The sequence below is a fragment of the Scomber scombrus genome, chromosome 23, assembly GCF_963691925.1.
Source record: "Scomber scombrus chromosome 23, fScoSco1.1, whole genome shotgun sequence".
NCBI classification, from domain to species: Eukaryota; Metazoa; Chordata; class Actinopteri; order Scombriformes; family Scombridae; genus Scomber; species Scomber scombrus.
The window spans coordinates 12,749,427-12,775,381 of NC_084992.1; the positions used below are offsets into that span (position 1 = coordinate 12,749,427).

The 25,955-nt window shown below is 37.8% G+C and overlaps 1 protein-coding gene across 1 annotated transcript; it reads right to left on the bottom strand.

Annotated features, from left to right (window-relative positions):
• Nucleotides 1-7,495: 7,495 nt before the first annotated feature.
• On the bottom strand, nt 7,496-8,794 carry LOC134005948 (alpha-2 adrenergic receptor). The gene has a single exon (XM_062444990.1). It carries the CDS (start codon nt 8,792-8,794, stop codon nt 7,496-7,498), a length of 1,299 nt encoding a protein of 432 aa, XP_062300974.1.
• Between the last annotated feature and the right edge of the window lie 17,161 nt (nt 8,795-25,955).

Here is a 25,955-nt window from a genome sequence, read left to right on the forward strand (position 1 = left end):
TGTGTGTGTGTGTGTGTGTGTGTGTGTGTGTGTGTGTGTGTGTGTGTGTGTGTGTGTGTGTGTGTGTGAGAGAGTGATGCTCACAATGTAGAGCATAGCACATCTTGTAGCTTTAGGTGTCCATTTAGGGAGATCAAGTGTCTTTTAAAATGTCATCAATTCAGTTTGTATCTCCAGATAATGGATTATAAGAAGTCCATTCTCAGTGTAGTGTACACTTGTGGAAGTTGCACAACTGGCTTTTAAAGTAGTTGTGGTGTCACAACTCATTCTGATAAGTACATGCCTTAAACTCAGATTTCGTGTTAGCACAGTGAAATTATCCACTTTAAACAAATTACATTATCTCCAAGTGTCTAACTCTGCACATACTTCACACTGAAGCTTCAGCACAATATTTTAATACCAAAGTGATATTTGTCTCCAAACGTCTGAAATGTCTGGCTGAAAAGGTCCAGTCTAAAAAGTTCAAACGGCAAGTTCAATTGAGGAGAAAATCTGAGGCAGGTGTTCCAGTTGAGTCATTTATATTTCCTCATATCTGAGCTGTAAGGCAGGACAGCCAGCCAGATTTCTGCTCAGGCAGCGATTTGTGAGTTCAGCTTTGAGAGACTGAGTGAATGCATTGAACAGCGTCAGAGGTGCTCTCCATCATCATATATGACGGCTACACTGTGATGTATGATTGGCTGATGTTTACAGATGGGATAATTCATCAAACATTGAAATGCATATTTAGAAATAATTTGCTGGTTTGATGTTGATTCAGCAAAGTGAAATGTAATTTATCATATTGTGATCTAATGTCAACTATTACTTCTACTGTAATAAGTTAAAAGCTGTAAATCCTTATTTTTGTCTTCTGTAAAGATTTACTTTCACCCGTACACTCCTACTAGATCTTTTAAAATTCATCATTTTGAAACATTTCATGATAAAGTCTTAGTAAGTCTGGAACTTTCAGAAAAACATACATAGATTCTTAAATCAAGTGTGCATTTGTGCTCTTAAACATTAAAATCCCAGGAAAACTTCTTTTCAAAGACATAAACATAAATTTGGATTATTTATTTATTTATTTTTGAGGGACTCAGACACCAAACAGCTCCTTTGGGAAGGAATTGCTGTTGCAATCTCGTGATAGCCGGCCCATATTTCCTCCCTGGCAGGGTCTGATGTCTGGCAGAAAATTGAAGCCAGTCAGGTGTGGCAGCATCCTAGCCACAAGAATCTAAAGCCTCTCATCTTTCACAAAATTTGCCAGGTTCAATGATGGCATGCGGAATTCTGTCTGCTTCTTGAGTATAAGTGTATTGAAGAGAGCATCAGTGGAGTGTTTACTGTTATAAAAAAGAAATAATGTTTTCAAAGAGTGCATCTGAAAAATACCAAAAGACACCTGATATGCTTATGACAGACTAGACTTCTTGATTTATTGAAAGACTATATAGACTGTATGTCATGAAATCATATGCAGTATAATTACTGGCATATACTGTATAGATTTAAAATTATTTTCAAGAGGAATGTATGACTTTTAACCAACCTCCCCTGAAAACATCTTTTCTGTTTGGATCTATAAATCCATAATTAAAAGGACAGAGCCCGGGACAAGCCAGCAGACTGAGAAACATGTCGATCAAACATACTTTTCTTTACTTTTAACATCCTCTAAATGAATAATTTTTTAATTTCTCACAAAAACACACATGAAGTGCCAAGATGTTTGAATCTTTGTGATAATCAGTGTGTACTCAGTCAGTATCCCAAAAAAGAAGAAGCTTTGAGCTTTTCAGAACATTTGACGTTTAACAGTGCATTCTTGTCTAGGATAGAGTGGAGCTGTAGCAGTTGAAAGACAGCAACTGGTGGCTTTTGTGAAAGCATAAATAAAACAACACAGATCCTGTATGCATTTAGTTAAAAAATAAATCTGTACAAATTAGTTGTTCTTCAATTTTTGCCCATTAGAAGTAAAATGAAAGCTGTACTTATCAATATTTTTAAATTAACTATGGATCAAATTAACGTACTGTGAAAACGAGTTGGTCATAGTGACATCTGCCTTCTCTTGAGTGTCAGTCAATAAGCTTGTTTAAATTCTAAAAACACAAATGTTATTGATGCCATTGCACCCACAAAGGTGTAGGCGGTCTCAGGTAAAAGATCTCCATGGAGAAATGCCATGCTGGTCAGAATAGAAAAAAAGAGTGTTGAGAATGTCACTATAAAAATCTGCAGGACACTACAACATCTGACATCCTCCTCCTGCTGCCACGATATTCTGCCAACTTCTTTTAAAAGAATTTCATATAACATGACTTCAGATCTTCTACAAAGTGTCAACACATCTCTTCTCTCAGGTTTCCTTCCACAGGCCCTGAAAACTGCCAACATCAAGCCACTCTTAAAAAAGGTAATTTAGACACCTCACTAATGAACAAGTATAGTCTTATATCAAACAATTTGTTTTAAAGTAAAATCATTGAACAGCTGAACAACTTCTTGACACAATACAAGTGTTTTGACGTCTTCCGGTCAGGATTCCGATAACACCACAGCACTGAGACTGCTCTTATTAAGATCTTCAGTGACATAATCACAGACAGTGGCAGAATCTCAGTCTTAGTATTACTGGATTCCAGTGCTGCATTCAACCATATTACTAGACCAACTGAAACACTAGGTGGGATTTTCTGGCACAGTACAAAACTGATTGAATGCTACTTAAAGGACAGGGATTATTAACCGTCTATAAGTAATTAACTACGTGGAGTTTCCCAAGTCTCTATTCTGGGGCCTCTTCTGTTAAACATCTGCATGTTCCCACTGGCTCAGATTACAGAAAACACCAAAATATGTTGCTATAATTATGCAGATGATACACACATTTACATAACTATATCACCAGGGGACTATGGTCCAATAAAAGCACTGAGTAAGTGTATTGAACAAATCAATGATTGGATGTGCCAGAATCTTCTTCAATTAAACAAAAATAAAACTGAAGTAACTTTTTGGAGCCAAGGAAAAACTGTTAAAAACTACAAACCAAGCCAGAAACTCAGACCTGAATTTTACAGCCACATTAAAACAATTTCAAAGTCAGCCTACTATCACCTGAAGAATAGATAAAAAATTAAAGGACTTATGTCTCAGCAGGACTTGTCTACTGAAGATAAATGCAAATCTTCGGTAGACCTGACTATTGTAACTGCATCTTTAAAGGGCTGGAGCTGATTCAGAATGCTGCTCCCTCCTGTCAAAGAACTGATTTAAAATACTACTGCTGGTTTATAAAGCACTGAATGGTTTAGGGCCAAAATACATTTCTGATTTGTTGCTACATCATGAAGCATCCAGACCTCTCAGGTCTGGGACAGGTCTGCTTTCTGTTCCCAGAGTCAAAACTAAACATGGAGAAGCAGCATTCAGTTTTTGTGCTCCACATATCTGGAACGAACTCACAGAAAACTGCAGGTCTGCTGCAACTCTGTTCTTTTAAATCAAGGTGAAGACATTTCTGTTTGCTGTTGCCTTTTTTCAAATAATTATTCATTTTTTACATTACACTTCAACTTTTATGTTTGTATGGTTTGTTTGTATTTCTTTAAACCAATCACAGTCATCTCAGGCGGACAAAGTTAGTGACTAGCTGGTGTATATAGGTGAAGCATCTAGTAAGCAGAAGATCCAGTTATATTTCTTAGGAGTTGGTGGAGACCATTACCCCAAAAAGGGAGTAGATATTGGACTGATGCTTGTAAGGTGGACATGAATGGATACTCAGACTTCTGACATTTAACTCTCTCTCTCTCTCTGGCTAATTCTGGCCATTTAACTACAAACATGATGCGATGATAATACCAGTATATGACTCTTAGTGGGGTTTTTTATTTAAATCTCAAGAAATGTCTTTGTTCTTCATTTCACAGGCATTTTTTTTTGTGCCTGGAATATATTGTGTAACAAGACCTGCAAAATTGCTGCACTCCCAGTTATTCCTCTTTTGGGCTTGTTCATAGCTGTTGAATTTATTAATTTATTTATTTTTGACTCCATCTTGTGGTTGCCAGAGGAACAGCGTAGACTTAAACATTCGGCCAAAGACTTTGATATTTGTTTGGCAGACTTACATGAAGTATGACAGATGAACAGCTCTCATGAAATTTTAGACAGGGTATTTTAGAGACTGACATGTTATTTGTATGATAATTCAAGTTACTTTGTATTCTGTTGGTTACCTTCTATTAATCATGTGAAATGTACTTAAAAACATAGTTTTGACAAGTGAAATTGCACTACCAAACTTTGATCCAGCCAAAGAAAATAGCGTGTTTCCCTGGTGACACCTTCATTTTGATTGCAAGCCAGACAAAAAATGAACCACTATCAATTTTTATGAATTGATTTCTCACTGCTGACTTTTCATACAAAGTGCAGACCAGAGAGGTTTTCTAAAGCCATGAAATCTTAAACCTGGCAAAGTCATCCTTGAGCCACTGCAATCGATCACATACCGTATTAAACCACTGTTTGTTTTCTGGCTTGGAGAATTTAAGGGGTTAATCTGCAGCCAAATACTTTTTTTATTTACCTCGATGCAGAAGGCTCTGTCCTTAACGCGCCTATAAATCTACGAAAGAACATTGAGTAAAGACTGTAGTTAATGTAAGTCATATTTCTTTGACCTTATGAAGAAGACTATTTAAATTTTGTTTGGAAATTGTGCTATGGCTTTGCTGAATTTTAAAGAACCATGACAGTTTATTTGGGGTTTTTGACAGAGAGAAAAATGTTTTTTGGGTTGGTTAAATACTGTGTTTAAGAGGAAATGTCTTAATCTACACTATCACTCTGGATGGTGAGATGAAACATTACTTTCTACCTAAACAGACTGACGACAGAGATATATGTGCTTGCTGTTATCCATCAACCATTTTTCACCCCTCCTTTTTCATTATCTTTACTCAAATAATTGCACAGACTGGGGTGCTGTTTTCTTCTTTGGCTTTTTGGGACATAAATCTCTGGTGACTGCGAACAGCAGTTGGAACAACAGCAGATGGACTCGTAGCCTGTTACAAATGGCTTTTTGGCTGCACACACTCAGCTACAGCAGAAAGTAGGAGGAAAAAACAAGAATTGGTGTGGTGGATTCAGTTTCACCTCAGTCCTGCCCACAGGGGCTCGGGGGAATATTAGATTATGAGGCAGCCAGACCCAACATCAAACCTGTTGTGCTGAAAGTTCATCAACACCCTGAAAGAGGCATGGCCAGTGTCCACCAGAGGGGCTTTTTCTTTTGACCCCATCATGGCATCCTCATCAATTTTACAGTCCAAACTTACCCTGCTGAAAGTAAAGGCTTAATAAATCTATTAACTACAATGGCCAGCGTCAAAAGTGTCACATGGTAGAATTTAGTAATCGCCAATCTACTCGTGATTTTTTACTTTTTCAACCAAATCGAGACTGAACAACACAGTGGAACCAAAAGTTGGATCTCCCTGGCTTTGCATGAATGAAGATTTTGTCTTTCAGATGAAAAGTAAACTACAGTGCCAGATTTCATTAACATCTGCCAAGTAATTAGATGAAAAGTACTGTATCAGTATGGACAAACAGTATGTGTCTAGTGATGGTGGTCTGTATTGAAAACGTTGCTTCAAATTATCCAGAGGCTGTTTGTCAATTAATTTTAAACATTATAAATTACCAGATAAGAATACTCTAATTTAGCTTGTAAAGTTGTTAGAGTACAAGCTCTCTGCCATTTAAAAATAACAGCCATAACATTTGATAACTTCGTGTTAGCGTTTGGTGCACATGTTCATGACCATTAAAGGGGCTCCAAGTTGCAACATCAAACCAGAAGTTGAGGTCAGACTTCTTCAGCTTTTATTTTTTGCACGACAGCAGACAGCTTAAGCAGAGGAAAGATGTGTACTGCACTTTGCAAAAATGTAAATCCAAAAACAGCAACAAAACAAAACAAAACATAGAGGTAGTTTCTTCAAAGTAAAAAGCAAAATAAATGCATTTATCCTCAAATACTCAGTCATTTATGGTGACTGTGAAAGTAATGACCTCCTTCGTGCATCATATAAATAATTAGCTTATAGTCTGGAGCATCAGCCCTTTCTCAGTGTCATCTCAAATCCTGTTCGAGATCAATAACCAAACTATTCAGTGAATTAGTTTGCTGTTGTGCTTTGCCGTTTTTTCAGCTGTGTTGTGAATTTACCACAATGACAGTCAAAGCATCCACAGCACAGCTGATTCGTTATCCCCCCACTCCTAACGTCTTACAGTCCGTTTACTGCAGAGGTGCTCACAAAAAGCTGTACAAGCTGGCACGGCCAACAACATCATGGCAAGCAGACAACAAAACAAGCCAGTGGTTTCCAACCTGGGGTCTGAGGCCCCTGAAAAAGGTCACAAGATATATTTGAGGGGTCATGAGAGAATCCAAACCACTGATTATTTTATTTTTTTCACTTTTCTCTTCTAACTCTCCTTTTCTGGTAAAATACTGGATGTTTTTTTTTTTTTTTAGCTTTTCAGGCATCTTAAAATATTTACATGAAACACTTGGAGAGGGGAAAATCACTTTAGTTGAAACGCTCATGTTAAGGGGGGTCACATGTACCTTATTTTAGCTTTTTCCTCTTTGAGGGCAGATAGGTGAAAGAGGTTGGAAACCACTGTTTAAAGTGTGGAGAGGGTGGATTACCAACAGTGAGCAGTCCCTGAGTCCCCAGAACTGCTGAGGCCCTGAGATCTCCAAGCTCGCTGTGTTTGAACTGCTTTGTGCAAATTGAATCGAAAAAATAAATAATCCACTAAAGCACAATACTGACATCATCAGGCCTTAAAGTGTGTACTACATTGTTACTTAATCTTGAGGCCATGTCTTTAGAAAGGACCCCTGTGTCAAAATCAAGTTTCAAAGTGTTCATTATCTCAGTTTTGTGCTTCTTTGTTGCGTATTTGTAAAATAATATGTTGAATCAGATTAACACACAACAGACCCATAGCCAGGTAGTGTTGGAACACACAAAAAGCATAGAAAAATTGTACACACTGCACAGAATGGGAGAAACTGAGGGGGGTAAAGGGGGCCCAGCAGCTCTTAGCCCTGGGGCCACCTAGCAGACAAATCTGTCCATGTGTGCGTCTTTTGTGGATGTGTAGAGCTTAATCAATGGTGACACACTTTAAAGCATTACGGCACACTTCAGGAAGGGTAGAAAAGAACTGTGAATCTGATCAGGAAGCCAGTAAAAAGCCTGTAATAGAAACATACTGTATTTCAAAGCTTGTGGAGGCACCCAGCAGGTGGTTCAGGATGTGCACTATACCAGGACTGAATTACAACAGGACAATGAGAAGTAACAGTGAGTAACAACAAAGCAGGCATCTTTTTTTTTTGTAAATCACTTTGAGATTTCCTTTAAGATTGTCATGGTGGTGCAGAAGTCCGGCTTCAGATCTAAAAGGATTTTTTCCACGACTTGCAGAGGATCTTCTGGAAGGCTCGCCTGAAGTCCCGGTTGAAGATAGTGTAAATGGCAGGGTTGAGGGAGCTGTTACAGTAGCCAATCCAGAAGAAGAATTTAAAGAGGGGGTCGGGGATCTTACAGGAGTCCCTGCACACACCGTGTAGGCTGTAGCTAAAGAAAAATGGAAACCAGCACACAACAAACACCCCCATGACCACAGCCAGGACGAATGTAAACCTCTTCTCCCTGGCCTGTGAGACCTTTTTCCTGGCCATCGAGCTCCGGCGACGTTTCTTCCTGGAGGTGAAGAGATCCATGGATTTGTTACTGACTCTGGAGATGCGAGTGGACTGTTTGGAGTGGGCGCTTTTCTTTTGGCTGGCCCTCTTTGCTCTATGGGTGTCTTGGCACTGCTGTTTGTGACCTTTGCCCTCTGAAGAGGAGCTCTCCTCTATATCAGGGTCCTCAGTCTGCCCAATGGTGACGGTGTGATGGCTGGGCGTAGGAGGGCACTGACAGTGACCATTCTCCTTCTCGCCATGGAAATGAGAGGTGACTTTGCTCAGTCCATTCTCAGTTTGTGTAACACCATCTGGCCTCGGATTCTTTCCCGACATGCTTCTGGTTCTGGTTTTGGCCACCTGGTATATTCTGATGTACACCAGGATCATGATTAAGCACGGGGCGAAGAAGGAGGCGATGCTGGAGGAGAGGATGTACCAAGTGTCATCATTCAGCTCGCACTGAGGCTGAGAGCTGATATCACTGTTGCTGTCGATAGATATGAGCGGCGGAGATGAGATGAAAGCAGATATAAGCCACACAATTACGATGATGCACTTGACACGTTTGGGAGTCCGTTTCAGATTGTACTCTACAGCTTGCGTAACGGACCAGTACCGGTCCAAGCTTATTGCGCACAGATGCACAATAGACGAAGTGCAGAACAAAACATCCAAAGCCAGATAAATACCGCACCAAACTTTTCCAAAATACCAGTAGCCCATGAGTTCATTCGCCAGAGAAAATGGCATCACTAAAGTGGCGACAAGGATGTCCGCGGTGGCCAGGGACACCAGAAAAAGGTTTTGGGGGGCTTTCAGCGCCCTGCTCGTTAACACGGCTATAACCACCAGAATATTTCCAACAACCGTAAAGAGAATGAGAAAACTTACAAGAGCAGCAATGCTGGCTATTGCTGCTAAAGAATATCCACTATCCAGGCTCCAGGAGGAATTGAGATGGATCACCGTGAACGCGTCCATTCCACTGGCGTTAAACGAATCCATCCCGACTGTGTGAGCTTTGTATAGATCCTGTATATTGGTTAAATGTGGGCATTAATTTGCATTCATCCCTCTAATGACAAAAGAGTCCATCAAAAAAAGCGCAAATCCGCTGATAATATACAAATCTGCATGAAAAAAGATTTCCAGAGTCTTTTTAGGGTGATTTTCGGCTTTTTGTTCAAGTGCATCTCAATGCAACTTACTTAAATAGGAAAGAATTTCCCATGCAGCCTACAGTATAGTCTTGTCATGCGTCTCCTGTTCGTCAGGAGTTGAGTGGTGTCCAGCCGCAGCTCTCCCTCCCTCAGCATGGTGCGCTCTCGCTCCTAATGATGCCCCATGTGTTGTTCTCATAAAACTAACCCACTGCTGCCCCGCCCCCGGCACACGGTATTATTTTCAATTCGTGGGAACACAATGTAGCTTCAGCTAAGAAGAACATATCCCTGTGTTACCATACAATATATCAATACAAATAATGCAGATTAAATGATTACATTGCCAAAATAAAAGCTTAAGTATTCATGTGCAGGTGGCAGGTTTTCTTTCCTCTCCTTTTCCCCCCCAATAAAACTCAACTCACTGGAGGTCAGTATTGTTGCACTCACAATAAAGTCTGTTACAAGCTGTTCAAGACTGTGTCTGTACCCACAAAAGCAGAGTGCTTGTCAGGCTATAGTATTTGAGGTGACAGCAGCAGCAGCTGTAAGTAACTGCATGACATCTACTGTGTGTCTAGTATTATTAAGATGCAGGAATATGTGAGCAAAAAGCTAACAGACACTTGCAGGATTTCAATTTAGCAGGTGTGTGTGTGTTTTTGTGTGGCAGCAGGAGAGAGGCACAGCAGCTGAGAGAGACCATAAGGAGGAGGAATTTAGGGAAGTTGATGATGTGAGGCTTGCTGGGATTTTGGGGTTGAGCTCATCCGCTCAAACAGACACACCGCTGCTGTGTAGATCAGGTACAGAAGATGGATTGGATTTTCAACAGTCTGCTGCATTTCACCTCGTCTCTTACACTCTTTCACACGTCCACGTTTTCATTCTCTTCATCGCTCATGCACACAAACAATATTCACAGGTTTGGGTTGGACTCAGAATATCAAACAGTACAGTTTTCTGTGACCTGTGGCTGCTACAAAAACATATCTGCTGTGCAATATGTGTCAGGTGAATATTTTTCATTGATTTATTGTTTTTCTCCCATGAAGCACTGATTGGTGGTCAACCTGTAGGTCATCTCTGCATATACAGCACAGCACAGTGCATTGTGGAACTACTGCCTTATCACACATTGCTGCATTTCACACCTGATATTTCATACGTGTTTTACGAATATGACATCTATTCTTTTTCATAATGTATGAAAAGCTGCATGCAAACAGTCAAAAGTTTAATCACAAACTGGGCTCCAAAGTACAGACAGTGGTGGGCTGAGAGTGAATTCCAATGAATAGATTTGTAATTTCAGAGGTGCATTGTAGTATTTATATTTCAATGTGTCTTAAATGTACAAACAGGATATGAATAGATGCAACATGTCATTGTATTTAGATATAACACAACATAAGTTCATGTGAAAAGGCTTTAGAGCTTTAAAGAATAAACAGTGCAACACAAAGCAGTTCAGCAGTGGCAGACATCAAAGATCATAAGTGAAGTTTGTGTTTGTGTGTATGGAAACTCCTGTCATAGAGGGACTTCAGAAGTGTAGAAGTTGAATATTATATCCAGTGACTTGAAAGTGTATGTACATTAAAGTGTATATTTTAATAAGAGGAAGTGACTCTTCAATGGATGATCTTTCATGATCCTCGCCAAACACTATGAATAGCAAACATCATCAAATCACAAACAAAGATTTTTTTCAAGGTTAGCCGTGAGACAGAGAGAGAGAAAAGAAAAAAAATAGATTCTTGAAAATTGTGCAGAAATGTACATTTGATTTGCTTCTCAGTCAAGAATGTGTATCTGATATTAAATTAATTAAATTAAAACAATAAACAACGTCTTTGGAAAACAATCAAGTCTTAATATCCACATAAACATCTGGATGTAATGAACATTGATGCTCTCTTTATGATATTTTGGGCTGAGTTTTGATTGTTTGTCATGTTATCTAACCTCATCTTCTTGAAATCATGTGATCTAATCACAGTATTATCAACCCAGGGGTGGTTGCTTTATGTTCCAAATAGGTTCAAACAAATTTGGTGTCATTGAGTACTAAGAACTAATAACTGTAAAACAGAGCACAAATACTAACACAAGTTCTTATATTGAGATCAAAATATCTCGACAACCACAACATTTATTTCTATTAATATTTGGTACAGACATTCATGGCTCCCAGAAGGTGATTTTTAGCGACTTTTCCTTTTGTGTCTCCATTCGATTCACATTTGTGGTTCAGAGTGAAATATTTCCATAACTATAACATAGATTGCAGTGAAGGTTACAACTGATATTCAAGGTCTCCAGAGGATAGATTTCAAAAGACTTTGGTGATCATTTGGTGACTTTTGGTGATTTTTCCACTTGTAGGTCAGAGATTCCTCTTATGCTGTGATATATGTCAACATCTACTGTACTCAATGGATCAGCACAAAATTTGGTACAGACATTCGTGCTTCCCAAACGATGTATCTTTTGGTGATACAATGACTTTTTCTCTAGTGCCATCTCTGTTTAGTTCTTATTAAAAGAAGGCTTGCTTAAACTAGCAGGAAGAGTTACACAACCCTTCAACTTGCTAGGACAATTTTTTTGTCTTATGAATGTAGTCATGCAGTACATGCTGCATTTATACAACAGATGTGGTCTGATCGCAGTGCGTTCTGCATGCTTTCACACTATACATGCATTTTCCATGGATATTAGTCATTTTTTCAAATCTTGTCCCCTTGATTTCATTCTCTTTTTGCTCATTTTACAGAAGAATTAACAATACATGAACACTAAATGGCTTTAATATAAGCGCTTTAAGTAAAAATTGCTTTGTTTTTAATCAGACTATCACATAATGCTACTTAGTATGATTTGCAATGTTCAGATATTTTTTGTTTTGCTACCATTTATTTTTTTCTTGTGCTTTGAAATCAATGCGCACCTGTAATCAGAGAATCTTTATTTTTTTCCCCAAAACTGAAAAACACCTGTAGCACAGCAAAAATGATTCATGTGGCTTTGTCACACAGTGTTCCGCTTTTCAGTCTGTTGTTACTGAATGTCAGCATCTGGCTTTCACCAAAACTGTGTCAAGCCTCAAAGGAAGGTCTACCAATGCTTTTAACAAATCTACATCATAATTAGACATGGATTATTGTGAACAGTGTGCCCATGTACTTTTTCTTTCAAACCCTAAAAATGAGTTTTGCAGAGGAGTTCTTTTTAGGTTTTGGTGATACTTTATGCAACTATGTGTGAAAACTCTGGTGAATTTGATCTTTAAGTTATTCATGATGAGTTTTTAGCTTCAAATAAAGAGCAGAGCCTTTTTTGGTTATAGTTTGGGCATATACTGCATGTCTATGAATCCTCGAAGAGCACAAGGTTTTTCTAAGGCCTTTTCCCTTCTTACAATTAAAAAAAAAAAAGCTTTTTGTGAAGGTTTCTTTATCCAAATTGAGGGTCTGAGGATAGAAGGCAAATTCATAATTTGTGCTTTGGGGCTGAATTAATCTCATTAATTTGATTTGACAAGTGCTTTAAATAGAGTCAGATAGCTTTAAGATAATTCTTAAAATCTAGATGTCATACATCCCAGTTTAACTAAAAACAACTGTAGTTCAGCTTCTTCTTCAGCAGTAGTTCAGCATCTGTTGCAGATGGAGGCAAGTGTATGATTCACTGTCTTACCTCATCCTGATAGCCTGTCCAGGGAGCTGAACCACTGACCTTACAGCTTCCTGATGCAGCTTCTAGTAGCCTCCATACCACTGCAGCAGCAGACCTGCATGTCAAAGTTTGCTTCCACAAATGTAGTATTGCCAGCTGAGCACAGACAAGTTATAAGTCATTGTCTTCATGGTGATAAAATTGTAAGAACTCTCATGTACAGTGATAGCAAATGGCGCCTTGACATTTAGTTTCCTCTGACTTCCGCCGTCAGGATCTACCAGCTGTCAACATGTGTATAAATATTGCAACAGATCACTTGTGATGTGATGTGTATTCCTCAATAATTGATTTGAAGCTCTTCTGAATCCTCTCGATGTATGCCAACCGACACAAAAAAGCAAACCTGATAACACTTTAAAAAATGTCTTTTGCAACATGAATTTTAAGAACACATGAAACATTTGCTCTCTCAAAGGATTTCTATTAAAATGTAGAAAACACTGCCACTGTGCAGGAGAGGAGAGGAGTTGTGGGATCAGGTAGCAGTGATCTGCAGGGTTTAAGATGTGTTGAGTGCACTGGAGGGAGAGACGAGCCGACAGCCATCACAGCAAATTCATGTTTGTTTAAATAACTCAGTGATGATAGGAAATGATGCCTGTGCTTTCAGCCGTAATTACTGCTCTGGTTTTGTTGGTCTTGACCTTTAGGGTGTGTCACCAGGAGGAACTGATTGTATGTGATGATCTCCTTTTGTATTTATGTTTGAATTGTGTTGTTTAGTGGATTTGTGGATGGATATAGAAATAGGTGCAGGACAAGTCTTTGTTTTTGTCTGTCTAAAATCCAATCCACACATTATTACAGTATTTGTATTGTTACATATACTAGATATATTTTGGCTTGTTTCCACATGTTGTAAAACCTTTCGAATCCCATGTTAACACTTCTCTGTCACATCAAAACCATCAGAGAAAAATCACTTCACACATGAAATCCACTGCTGGCCTGTCCTTACCTGATGAAAGGCTGCTATTAAAACAAATATGACGTTGTGAAGAATGCTTTTTGCACTTTGTTTCAAGTGTTGATGGGTTTTTGGGATTTATTATTTCTGTGCAGCTTTTTAGTTAAGGTTAGGCTTAGCGAACTGTTTGTGTGCTTTGTGCAACACATACATTATTAAGCATTTTGGTACATTTTTCTTCTGTTTGGCCTTTGTGTTTTGTTTATGGTCTTTTTGACCAGATTTTTGTGTGTCTAGTGGTTGTCCATCATTGTGAATTTGTTGTCTATTCTGTAGACCTGGAAATGTGCATGCTGTGTCCTCTTTAATGGAAAAAATGTAAAATATGTGTTGTTAGCATCCTTATTGTTGTAGCAAACACGTGTGGCAATGGAAAAAGAAGTAGAACTTGTTCTTTGTGCTGAGAAATAATGCTTATGTTGTCTTTAAAACAGTGTTAAGCAGCCACACAGCCAGTCAAGGAGAACTGAACAAACAGTCTCTGTAGAGAACTGCCACAGAGTGAGTTGAGTATTGTTAAATGGGCACAAAAGGCACTTTTGATGCATGACAACAAGCTGTGAGGGAAAGGCTGAGTGAGGGCTTAGCATGAACCCTTTTCTTGGCCAATCATTGTGGGCAGCAAGTCTTACACTCCTAATTAGACATCTATTTGCAGGTAATAAATCAGAGATATTTATTTAATTTACATGTTTTGCATTAGAAAATGGATTCAAGATTCAAGATATTTAATGTCACTCTGGTTATAAGTACAATTGTGTGACATACTCTGACTGGGAGGCTCCATTTATTCATCTATAGCTATATCAATATATCGGTACATACATACATACAACTGATGTGTTGTCTGCAGACTTCACAGCAGTGTTTGAAGACTGTGTCGCTACAGAGTTGTGGGTGTAAAGAGAATACAGGAGAGGTCTGAGGACACAGCCCTGTAGCGTTCACTTGTTGAGGGTCAGTGGTGAAGAGGTGCATTTGTCTACTTTAAACACCAGGAGCAGTGCATCCGGAAGTCCAAGATCCAGTCACACAGTGCTGTGTTCAGGCCCAGATCCTTGAGATTACTGATGAACCTAGAGGGTGCTATGGTGGCTGTGTTTGGGCAGTATGTAAATGACAAAAGTTGGGGTTGGGGGATGGCTCTGGTCAACAGTAGAGAAGGGAAGGGACAAGATATTACAGGGGGTCCAACAGAGGGGTCAAACATAGAGTTAAAGGAATAAAGTTTGCTGGGAGGGTGGGTGTTGTTTGTCATGTGTTGTTTATTTCGCTGAAGACCGTATTAGTTTGGAGTCCCTACTATACAGTAAGTGCCTCAGGGTGTTGGAGGCAAACTTGGACATCATCTGTTGTCTGTACTCCTTCTTTGCCTGTTTGATTGTTCTTCTTAGTGTGTAGCATGTTTGCTTGTATTCCTCCAGTGAGCTGGAAATGAAGGCTGCCATCCATGTGTGATAGTATGAAGAGTCTGTACCATTAAAAGACACCGTATTGATTCATCCACAGCAAAAAACGTTGCTCCCTCTGAGTTTTATTCAAATCAGAGCAGTCCTACAATGACTTTGGCTTTTTGTCCTTTCAGTGGAACATCTCCATTAAGCCATTAATCTCAGTTTGTGTGTAAATCTGACTTGTGTATGAGTCAAGGTCTTAAGTAAACTCCAAGATTATATCGCAAAGTTTGACAGAGGTCACCTACAAACTTATGGACCTGTACATAGATTGTTAAAAATTATAAAAATGTCTGCCATATGTTATCATTTGTTACAATGCAGTCAATGCCTGTTGATTGATATCATTTTATTAGTTATGTTCTTTGATCAATTACACAGATAACTCACTCTCCCAAGTTGTTTGGGCTTAATTCATTTGTCAGCTCCAGAGACGCAGTAAAATCCTGTCAGGATGGTGATTGTCAGTAAGGTGATGTTACTCCTCCACTGAGGGGTTCTCTGTAATATGAAATGACTTCTGAAATTGGCATGCTATTCATACACCATTTGGTCAGACCAGACTGACTTCCATTTAAGGTTTTCTCATCTCTGTCGCTACACAAATGTATCTTGAACACACTCTTCAAATGTTATCAGTCAGTAGAATCAATGTCAATGTGAGAGTGTGTTGCATAGAGAGTTAGAGAGCCCAACTGGTGTTTGAGCCATTCAGTTGTGCAGTGTGGACTAATTAGTAATGCCTCTTTTTTGTTGTTGAGCATGATCTGTTGTGCCAAAAGCTGTGCTATGTGCTGAATGAAAGCCTTAATCTACAACTATTTTCTTTTAAAAAGCTGATGAACTGATTAGCGATAGGCCTATAGTTGGCTGGATCGACGTGGTCAATGTTTGATTTTTTTAAGAGTGGTTGTACTATAATATACACGGAAAGGGTTAGGGTTATCAATAATAGAGACAATGGAGGGACACACAATCCATCTGTATGGACAAAATGTTCCAAACACAAATGGGTCATTGTACTGATGGGTCTATGATCTTATAAAAGTAGGTGAGGAATTCGCACTCATGTTTGGAAAGTGACGAAGGATTGACAACATGTTTAGTGTACCACTGTTGGGTTATGATGGTGGCCTGCAACTAAATTTGCAAATAAAGCCATTCTTGCATCCTTAAAAGCTACTTGATAAGAACACATTGGATTTTTGAGAATGTCAAGAGATGACTGTAATTGATCAGATTTCCACTCTCGCTCGGCTTTTCATAACTGTCTTTTCAGAGTGCGAGTGTGCTCATCAAGCCACGGATGTGCAATTACTTTGCATTTCTGAGGTTTAAGTGCAACAGAATTAAGAATTGAGGCACAATTTTTATTCCAGTGCTTAACTAAGTTATCTAAATCAGTATTCAGCTAATAATTACTGTCTGATTAGAAATGTACTGAGGGCTGCTGACACTTTGTGAGAACAGCTTGACACAGTTTAATGCTTTATTCATGAGGGCTACCTTTAAAAATCAAGTCAGTCCTAATTTTCTTCTACAACTTAAAGTAATGTAATAAGTGTGCATGTCTACTAATTAAAATACATTTGACAGTTATGACACGTCTTCTCTTTGTAAGGTTCAAGTTCCCTTTAATTAATAATGTTATATTAATAATTACTAGTAAAGTAACTGCAATTATTTATCCCAGCACTCTCCCTCCGTTCCATTGCTTGACCTAAAAATGTGCATTGATCAGAGTAGGGAGCTGAATGCATCATGTGAAGTGTCACCATTTAAAAATGTTTGTGTAGATCATAGTCAGTATTCACATGCAGCTGCATTAATGCTGCAGTGAATGTTTATGAAATATGTCTCCACAGCTGACAAAATCCTCTTAGTCCGGCGTGGTGTTGATGTTACATTTACTGCTGGGAATTTACTGGTTCAATTAGCTGTTGACCCCCAACACGGTCATCATTCACAGTAAGTGCCCTACAGTTCTTCTTCATTGAATTTCAAGGGTGACATAGGAGGATTTAATTGGCTAGCGGTCCAAACACATACACAAAAAACAGATTTTACATATCTACAGAACATTTGGATTTTTCTGTTCTCACGTCAGAGATGCAGTGTGAAATGTGCATTAACTAATATCAAGAAAGTGATATTGTAACCAATAATAGACAGTCTACATCTAATTCATGTCAGTTTTGTTGAGTAGTTCCTGCAGTGACTGTCAACACTTTCACATGTTTAGAGCCTTTTAGTAAAAAGTATCTATGTTAGACCTGAAGCTCAAAAATGTCCTTTTAAGGCTGAGCATTGTGTCTGTTGTTGCACCCAAAATAAAGGCTGACATTGGACCAAGTATCCTGTGGCACCTGCAGGACAAAAATACTATTTGGTTGTCTTGTCAGTGTCAGAATGGAAAAAAAGAGTTAGGGGGATTCAAAATGTTATAGTATTTATTATGTCCTGACAGTCATTTTGAATTTGTTTAACATGGGGTAATAATGGTCTCAACAAGAATATTTTTCTCACCAGAAAACAAGAAAAACTAATATTTTTAGAGATTGGAGTCAGGTCAGTAGAGGCTCCAGCCCAAAGGCATCAGCAATTATCACTCCAAAATGTAGTGTTGACTACAGTGTTCACACGTACTCAGGTTCTTTGTATAGAGCCTTTTTTCAAGGAAAGGGCTGGCGAAACTAACAAATCCCAGGAAAAATCATGATATGAAGTGTTGTCCAGAAATGATTAAAAACACATTTATGAGCTTATAGCCTTCAATACAAAGATTATGAGAACTGTACTTTATTTTTAGTCAATCTCACATACACCTGCTGCTTTATTCACCAGGGTCGTGTAATTCCGCATTTTGAAATAGTACCCAACAAATGCACCATGTACTCCTGTTTAAGTAATGTTTGTTTAAAACCACATTGTCCAAATTGCTGAGCTATTTTAATAATGAATCTATGGTGTACTGGTGGTTGAGTTGTAGACATGTGTTACACGTGACTGATATGTCCTCGGTTCAATTCAAGCCTGCAACCTTTATTGCATTTAATAGGTCTAAGTCTCCACTTATTTCCTGTCTGACTCTGTACTATCAAGTGTCCAATAAAGGCAAAAATACTCCCCCAAAAATGCAGGAAAATAATAATTTACAAAAGATTTACATATTTACTTTAGGAACCAATGGACTTGGTTCAGAAATGGTAGGAAAAAGTATTGTGACTAATCTTTTTTTGGTTTTGGACTTTTAATGGAAATATTTTAACAGTAAAAGACACTGAATAAAGCCGGCACTATCCCACAATACACAACACTGAAATAATCACTCAAAATAAGGAAAAGTGACAAGATCATAACAGGGCAAAAAACTTAGAAACTTAGAAAACTTACACACACACACACACACACACACACACACACACCGACACACACACCACTCAAGTTTGAGTTCATCTGCTTCCTCCAGTGATAAAATGTTTCAAAACACCATAATATCTTAAAGGAATAAGACTTTTACTTATTCATCTCTGTTGTTGAATGCTACTCTAGTTTATAAAAAGCATCAATAATTTAGATCTGACCGTGAGTACAGTGTACCATGCTTCAGTAATGAGCCCAGTCATAATGATCAACAAGCCGCCTGCCTAGCAGCCAATAACACCAGTAAGCGATAGGCAGTTTAGAGTATTCAGCATTGCTCTGTACTCTGATAAGTTTTTAATGAAAGAAAACCCGAATATGGTTTACTGCCCGTCCAGAATTACATTGATGCTTAGTCCCAAAATGTCATAGTCTATTTGTTCCCAGAGACGTTTTAATTTCTCTCAGTTAAAGATCCCCTACAGATTGAAATATATAAAAATACTCCGCTTTGAATAATAATTTGTGTCTAATATGGGTTTTTCCACAAAAAAGTTCAGTTAACTCGTTAAAAGGTCTTAAAATTACATCAACCAGAAAATCCAGAAGCTATGAAAATGCAAATATTGTTCATTTCAAGGTTTAACTGCTGGACACTTCATAATCCACTGTAAAGCCCATTCTCACTGTTTGTGCACTGGAGGCTTCAAGTTTCAACATCACACTGGTCTAAGTTGAATACTGGACCAGGATTGGCTTCCAAAATAGTTGTGATGTCACAAATCCTGCCCATAAATACACATCTTAAAGTCAGATTTTCGATTATCACAGAGACATTTTCCTAATGCGGCAGATTAACTTGACCACCAAACAAGGCAAAGCAGGCCAACAGACGTCTACTGTGCACGCACTCTGTCCATAGAGCATGCACAGTATACATGATTATAAACTCTGTATACTGTGAATTATAAACTCTGTATACTGTGAAATGCAGAAAGACTTACCTCATTTGGCAAGGGCTTTAATAACAGACATTTACTTAAATATAAAAGATTTGCACTGCAAGTTATGTTTAGTGAGAGGTGAAACTGCTAATTGACTAATTGACTGACAGAAAATAATTGGCAGCTAAGACATAAATAGTTTTAAGTCATTTTAAAGAAAATACAAAACATTTCATATCATTCTAGTATCTCCAGTTTCTCCATTTGCTGCTTTTCTCTGTTTTATATTGTTGTAAATTGAATACATTTGGGTGATCAGACAAAACAAGCAATGTAATGATGTCTGCTTAGCCTCTGCAAAACAGCATTTTTTCACTATTTTCTACAATTTTATATACCAAATGACACATTAATGTTTATCCAATTTATCCAATACGACATCCAGAAAACCTTGTTCCAGTCATTGCAACTGGAGGATAATGGTTGTTTTCAAGTTGGAGTCTTTGGACTTGCAGGTGGGAAAAGTTACATCATCTTGACGTATGGTGATGAACATATGTGCTTTAAATTGGATACAAACAGCCAGCAGAGTGTGTGCTGAGATAGGATTGTGTCAGACAATTTTAGGAAGCTTCAGCTTTCTTGATGAGCTCAATGTGAGTAACAATGGACTCAGGGGGGTTGCAAGCAGCAGACAAATGGGAACACTGGAGAGGTGTTACTTTAGTTCAGTCAATAATAATGGAGAGATTGTGTAAGTGAGATTTCCCAGAGAGAAAATGCAGCTCAGTTTTACCCACACTGCACTAAGTGGATTGTACCAAGCCAAAATAAGTTTTACAGAGCATAACAGTTCAATATCCTCGCACAATCAGAATTTTCAGCCATAATGTCGAGGACGAGTAGACCTTTCAGATAATATATGCATATTTTCATGGCAGTGTGGTGAAAACAGGTTCTCTATTTATTAAGACCCTTTAAAAAGCAGAAGTCGACTCTACCTGTCTTTCATTTGATCCCTTTTATAGAGTAAAGATGTGAATAGCCCCCAATTTTGTGATTCTGCCAGAGCTTCATGACCAAATAAAATCAGCTGTGCTCTCCTCATTAGCAGTGTAATCTTCATTTACTATCTGACACCTGACAGTCTGTTTTGCAATTGATGTTAGTTTACTGCAGCTTGGCCTTTTTCAAACAGTGTCAGTCTTGATATCTCTTTAGATTGATAACTCAATAGAGAGCCTGTCAACACTCATTCATCATGCCTCAAAGGTAGATGCTAAACAATGATATCTTGAATGTATTGTACTTCACACAACAGAGTACCTAATGGGGATTCCCACTCAGCAGCAGCTGTACTGTAGCTACATGTCAAAACAAAAAAATCTAAAAGGCAGCTTAAAAGAACATTATTGTCTATGAAGCTATTCCATGAGCCTTGTGTTAGTCAGACTTTATACCTTGAAATAATCATCATGCTTATAAAAAAAAGGTCAGTCAGATTGCTGGTATTTCATTGCTTTAAAGCATTGTAAAGTCTCTGTCTGTATGGCAGTTTTGATAATATGACTATATGTATGCATATAGAAATGTGTCAACTGTCAGAGATTTATCTACAGTACACTGTTTATGCAGTAGTATTTATATTCTGCAAATAGCTTAGGTTATTGTTGGCAAAGTTGTAAATCCCAGAACCCAACGTGGAATCTTCACATCTTGTTTTGTTCGACCAACAGTCCAAAGGATGAATATAAAGTCACCGGTCACTTCATTAGGTACACCTGTGCAGTCTAATTCAACCCAGTACAACAGCTCTACTTACTTTATGTTTATTACTGAGGTCATACTAAATGCTGGCGTCATACTGGGGTTCATTATGTTGACTGCTGTTGCTCATATTTTGGCACTGTCATGTATGTTAATGGAGTGGACAAAATATGAGGAACACCATTCAATATAATACACCCCAGTACATCACCATCACCCACTAAACCTCAATAATAAACATAAAGCAGAATGATCACGTTCCTGAAAATGTCTACAAAAACTGAAAATGTATAAACTTCATACTGTAAATGTAAAATGTATTGCAGATATGTTGTATTGGATTGAATTAGATTGCTCAGCTGTTGCTAATGAAGTGCCTATTGACTGTATATTGAATGTCTTTACTGTCGTATAAGACAAAACAGAGCAATTAAATAAGCGATTAATGAACCAACTGTATATAACATTTTCCTTAATTGAATTCCTCCCCAGTGTGTGAATGATTCATCTTCTGAATCCCTGAAATATAGATCAGATAGAATTAAATATTTATGATGTGTAATATTTTCAAGTAAAAATATTGTATGGTGTTGATAAATCTATACTAAAATGTAAAGCAAAGAAGTGAAGTCTCGGATACAGTTTTACAATCAAGATCAATATTCCATCCTCAGTTGGCTGTCTGCGTCCTTGTACTAATGGTGCTTGGCATTTCTTACCATAACATCATTCATAAACATGTCATGGCAGATAAGGAGAAAAGCATAAATAATAGTATTGAATTACAGTATAATCTATAATTGAGTACATAGTTACTTGTAGTGGTTATATATAGCTGATGTCCATACAGCATGTCAGTAAATTGATTTAAGGTTATTCAAATTTGTCAAAAGTTAACTTTAACAAGTTTTATATATGCAGTTAAGATGCAATTAATGTTATTATGTATCTGAAATATTATACGCTCATGCTTGTGCTCTAAAGTGTGTAAAAGCTATAATTAATGTATGGTATGAACATGAAAGAAGTGACTGCAGTGTAACATTACTGTTTGTTTAAGCTTTTATTAATCTTTGTTAAATGAATCTGTCATTTATCTGTAGAAAATTACAGTAAGAAAAAAAAAATCAATATTTGACTGTGACATTGAGCCTCACACATCTCTAATCTGTTTGCTTAGAGTGAAACTGATTTCTTTAACTTTGGCTGATGTTTACACGAAATGTTCAGTCAGACACTAGACATGCATGTCAGGTTGAGTGCAACCTCATGTGAAATGGCCCTCTGCTTTGTTATGATAAATTCCATCCACGCTTGTTAAAAGACATGAAGATGCTAATGAAATGTCAATAGGTTTGTTGTTTGGATGCACATTAGCTAACAGCTGTTTATGCTCTTCATTTCCTCCCATTGTTTTGAAGTGGATCAGTTCAAGCTTTGGTGTGTATTATGTTTTTCAAGAGATTAATTAGATGCATGTCTTTTCTAATTCAATCAAACAGATACAGATTGTCCTTTCTGCCAAATGTGTTATGACCTACAGTATGAATAACACACTAAACCCTTTCATTTACCCTTTCTGTATTTTCTCCAGTAATAGGTATGTATCACATGCTCCATTTAAAACTGTCCACTAATTTTGTGCTTTGTGTGTGATATTTGTAAATGATTTGCATTTCTAAGTATCTGTTCTGCTTCAGTATCCTTGAGCGAGACACTGACTTCACTGCTTAGGGAGTTATGCCAAAAGAGATTTTCTCTTATAAAGATAAATATATTATTTCATTTGGTGAATTTTAAAAAATTATATTATTAATGTTCTTTGTCAAGTACCTGGCAGCCTGCCATCTTTGGTATTGTAAAAATATCAAGTGAGGTGGTTAGGCTCCCACGTGCAGCTTTTTCAAATGTTTCTAAATAATTATCACAATACTCAATGAATAATTGATAAGGCAGAGTTTTGTTGTTTGCGTGTATATGAGAGTGTGTTTGTGTGTGTGTGTGTGTGTGTGTGTGTATGTGTGTTAGAGGGACAGTTACCATATGCCATGTCTGCTTTGCCAGCATGACCTTCTGAAACGTTCATGTCACTCATCTTAAGCTCTGCTCAGCATGGGAGCATAGGATAAAAAGTGCTCGTTGAATAGCTGTCTTTATGAAATAATAAGCTAAAAGAATAACAATGTAGATTCTCTGCAGAAAAAAACCCCACTATGCAAGTCATTTTGCTTATAATGAGAGAAAAAATCCTTTTGTTACCACAAAAAGACAGTGAGGCGAGATCATTTAAATTCTGTGCAAACTTTTGCCTTTAATGTTGGATAGTTTCTTTCGAGACATTAACACCAAAAAATTGCCATGAAGCTGCACTAATTGGTATTTTTATATTAACAATGTATCAAATGACTGTGTAATGAAAAAGAGGTCACTTGTAATGACGAACCCACATATTATCCACAGCTCTGAGGAGCACTTTAGTGGTGTGGTTTTACGGCCCACAACATTACAGTTTTGTTTCTCACCGCTCTCATTAGCGTCCAACAGCAACAAGCAGCCTTTTTGAGCAAGAAGTTCTGATAATCTGACTACACTAGCTGCCCAGCACAAAATAGCAGAAAGACAAAGTTAGTAACTAGCTGGTGAACATATACTAGAGCATTTTCCAGCTAAAGAGCCAGAAATTTCCTTCAGGTGTTGGTGGAGACCAAAACAGAGCTAAAAGGAGGGTCACCATTGAACTTACATTCACAGGGTGGCCAGAAAGTCTCTAAATGAAAATGAATGATAATATTGCTCCATGTCTGCTGGACAAGTACCTGTTTGCTAACACATTCACCATTAACAACTTTGTCAATATGTCAATGTTGTGTTTACAGATTGTTGTGCAGCCCTCAGCTGGACAAAACTAATACAGGTTTTAATATTAAGAAGTAAGCTTCATAAACCTAAGAAATGTAACTTACAACACTATTTTGAACATATCAAGTACCTTGGATTTTTAATTTAACACAGGATCCTCTCATTCATACCTGTTTGTGTCTGTGATGGAGTTCAAGATACACTTCATGTTTGGCATGCAGTCAATGAGATACATGTAAAACCATATTGGATTCAGCTCTGGGTTTGTGGGTAGTCTGGTAACGTGCCCTTTTACAGGCAGATATTTGTGATTGTTCAAGAATCATTAAATTTGAAGTCCAATTAGAGTATCACATGCTGTTCATTCAGTCTGTTCTTAGACTGGACCTCTGGACTTTAACATCATGGACAGCTTCAGCATCAAAGCACTTCATCATTTCAATCCACTGGGCATGAAATGGGATCTGACCAAAATCAGGAGCTCATAATGTCAGATTATCTACAAGTGAGGCAAAAGGAAAAGAAGAGGATAAAATGGTATGAGTGCAGTTCAGCATGTGGCTAGATGGTCTTTACTTGCCTCATTGAATGCTATCAGTGATATGAAAAACAGCATGTGACAGATAATGATGAAGATGCATTTCAATTAATACATGTTTAGGCGTTATAATTTGGACACAGATGTGTAGTTCTGAAAATTGGTGTAAGGTATGCTGAACAACAATTTTGTTTGACTTACAAGAGGAAATATCTGCAGTTTGCGCAATTAATCTACTTCTCAGTAAGTATTTTACTGTAATTTTGACTGTTTGCTAAACCCCTCAACCCTCAAATTGTCAATACAATGGCAATTGCCATTATATTGAAGACTTCTTTTACACGATTCTTTTTTTTATAACAAGTCAGCTGGAGATTAGACAGTCAGACACTACACATTAATGAGTCAGTGATATATATCAGTTGTCTGCCTCTGTCAGAAGTAGTTTTAATTCAATAATTTGATTGTAAAACTGCCTCCACTATAATTGTGAACTAAATATCTGCCACATGAAACGCAAAGCCTTACAGGAGTAGCAACAGTAACTAAGGGGGATGGGGCTAAGTGAATGGTCAATTGATTCAACAACTAATAATTAAGCCTACAACATGGATTTCCTGGTGTTAATGTGTGTGTAACATGTTTTTATAGCACATTTGTGTGTGTTTTGTGCCTTTGTTTTTGTTGAGAGTAACTTTAAGGTTTCTTGTATTGTGGCACTGCACATCCAATATGAAGATGAAGACATTCCACTACAGTACACTGGGCTTCCCTTCACAGCAGATAGCAGATTCAGATTAATATTAATGTCCTTGTTGATGATTATGGGCTGACTGTGCTCACTTGAAATACTCTGCCACACACTTCAGATGATGAGTTTGCTCAGCAGTTTAGAAATCTCACTGTATCTGCAAAAACAGACTTTGACAATTTCGGAACGATGGTACATGATGACCCTGTTTTCAGAGTACAAGGTTCAAGATTGCCTTTAATACCTACTGGAATTAAAATGAGGCTATTCTTTGATTAATTTCTGCATTTGAAAGACACACTCAAAAACGCTGGCCAGGCCTAAACTGAAATAACCAGACGATTCACAAAAACTATCATAGGCTATGTCATATCTTGTTACTAAATAAGTTTGGATTTGAAGAATTACAACCAACAGAACTTAGAAATATCTCAATGGATATCATCAAACATTACAGATGTTATAACACCGCTTCAAGCAATAGGCTATCCTTTGTAGGAATTCTCTCCTTTTAAAAGTCTTAAGTAATTCTTTGAGAGTTATGTTTTCCTGAGAAGAAACAAGAGGATTTCCATAAAATAACTGAAGAACTGGGTGAGGGGGGGGGTTGGTCAGT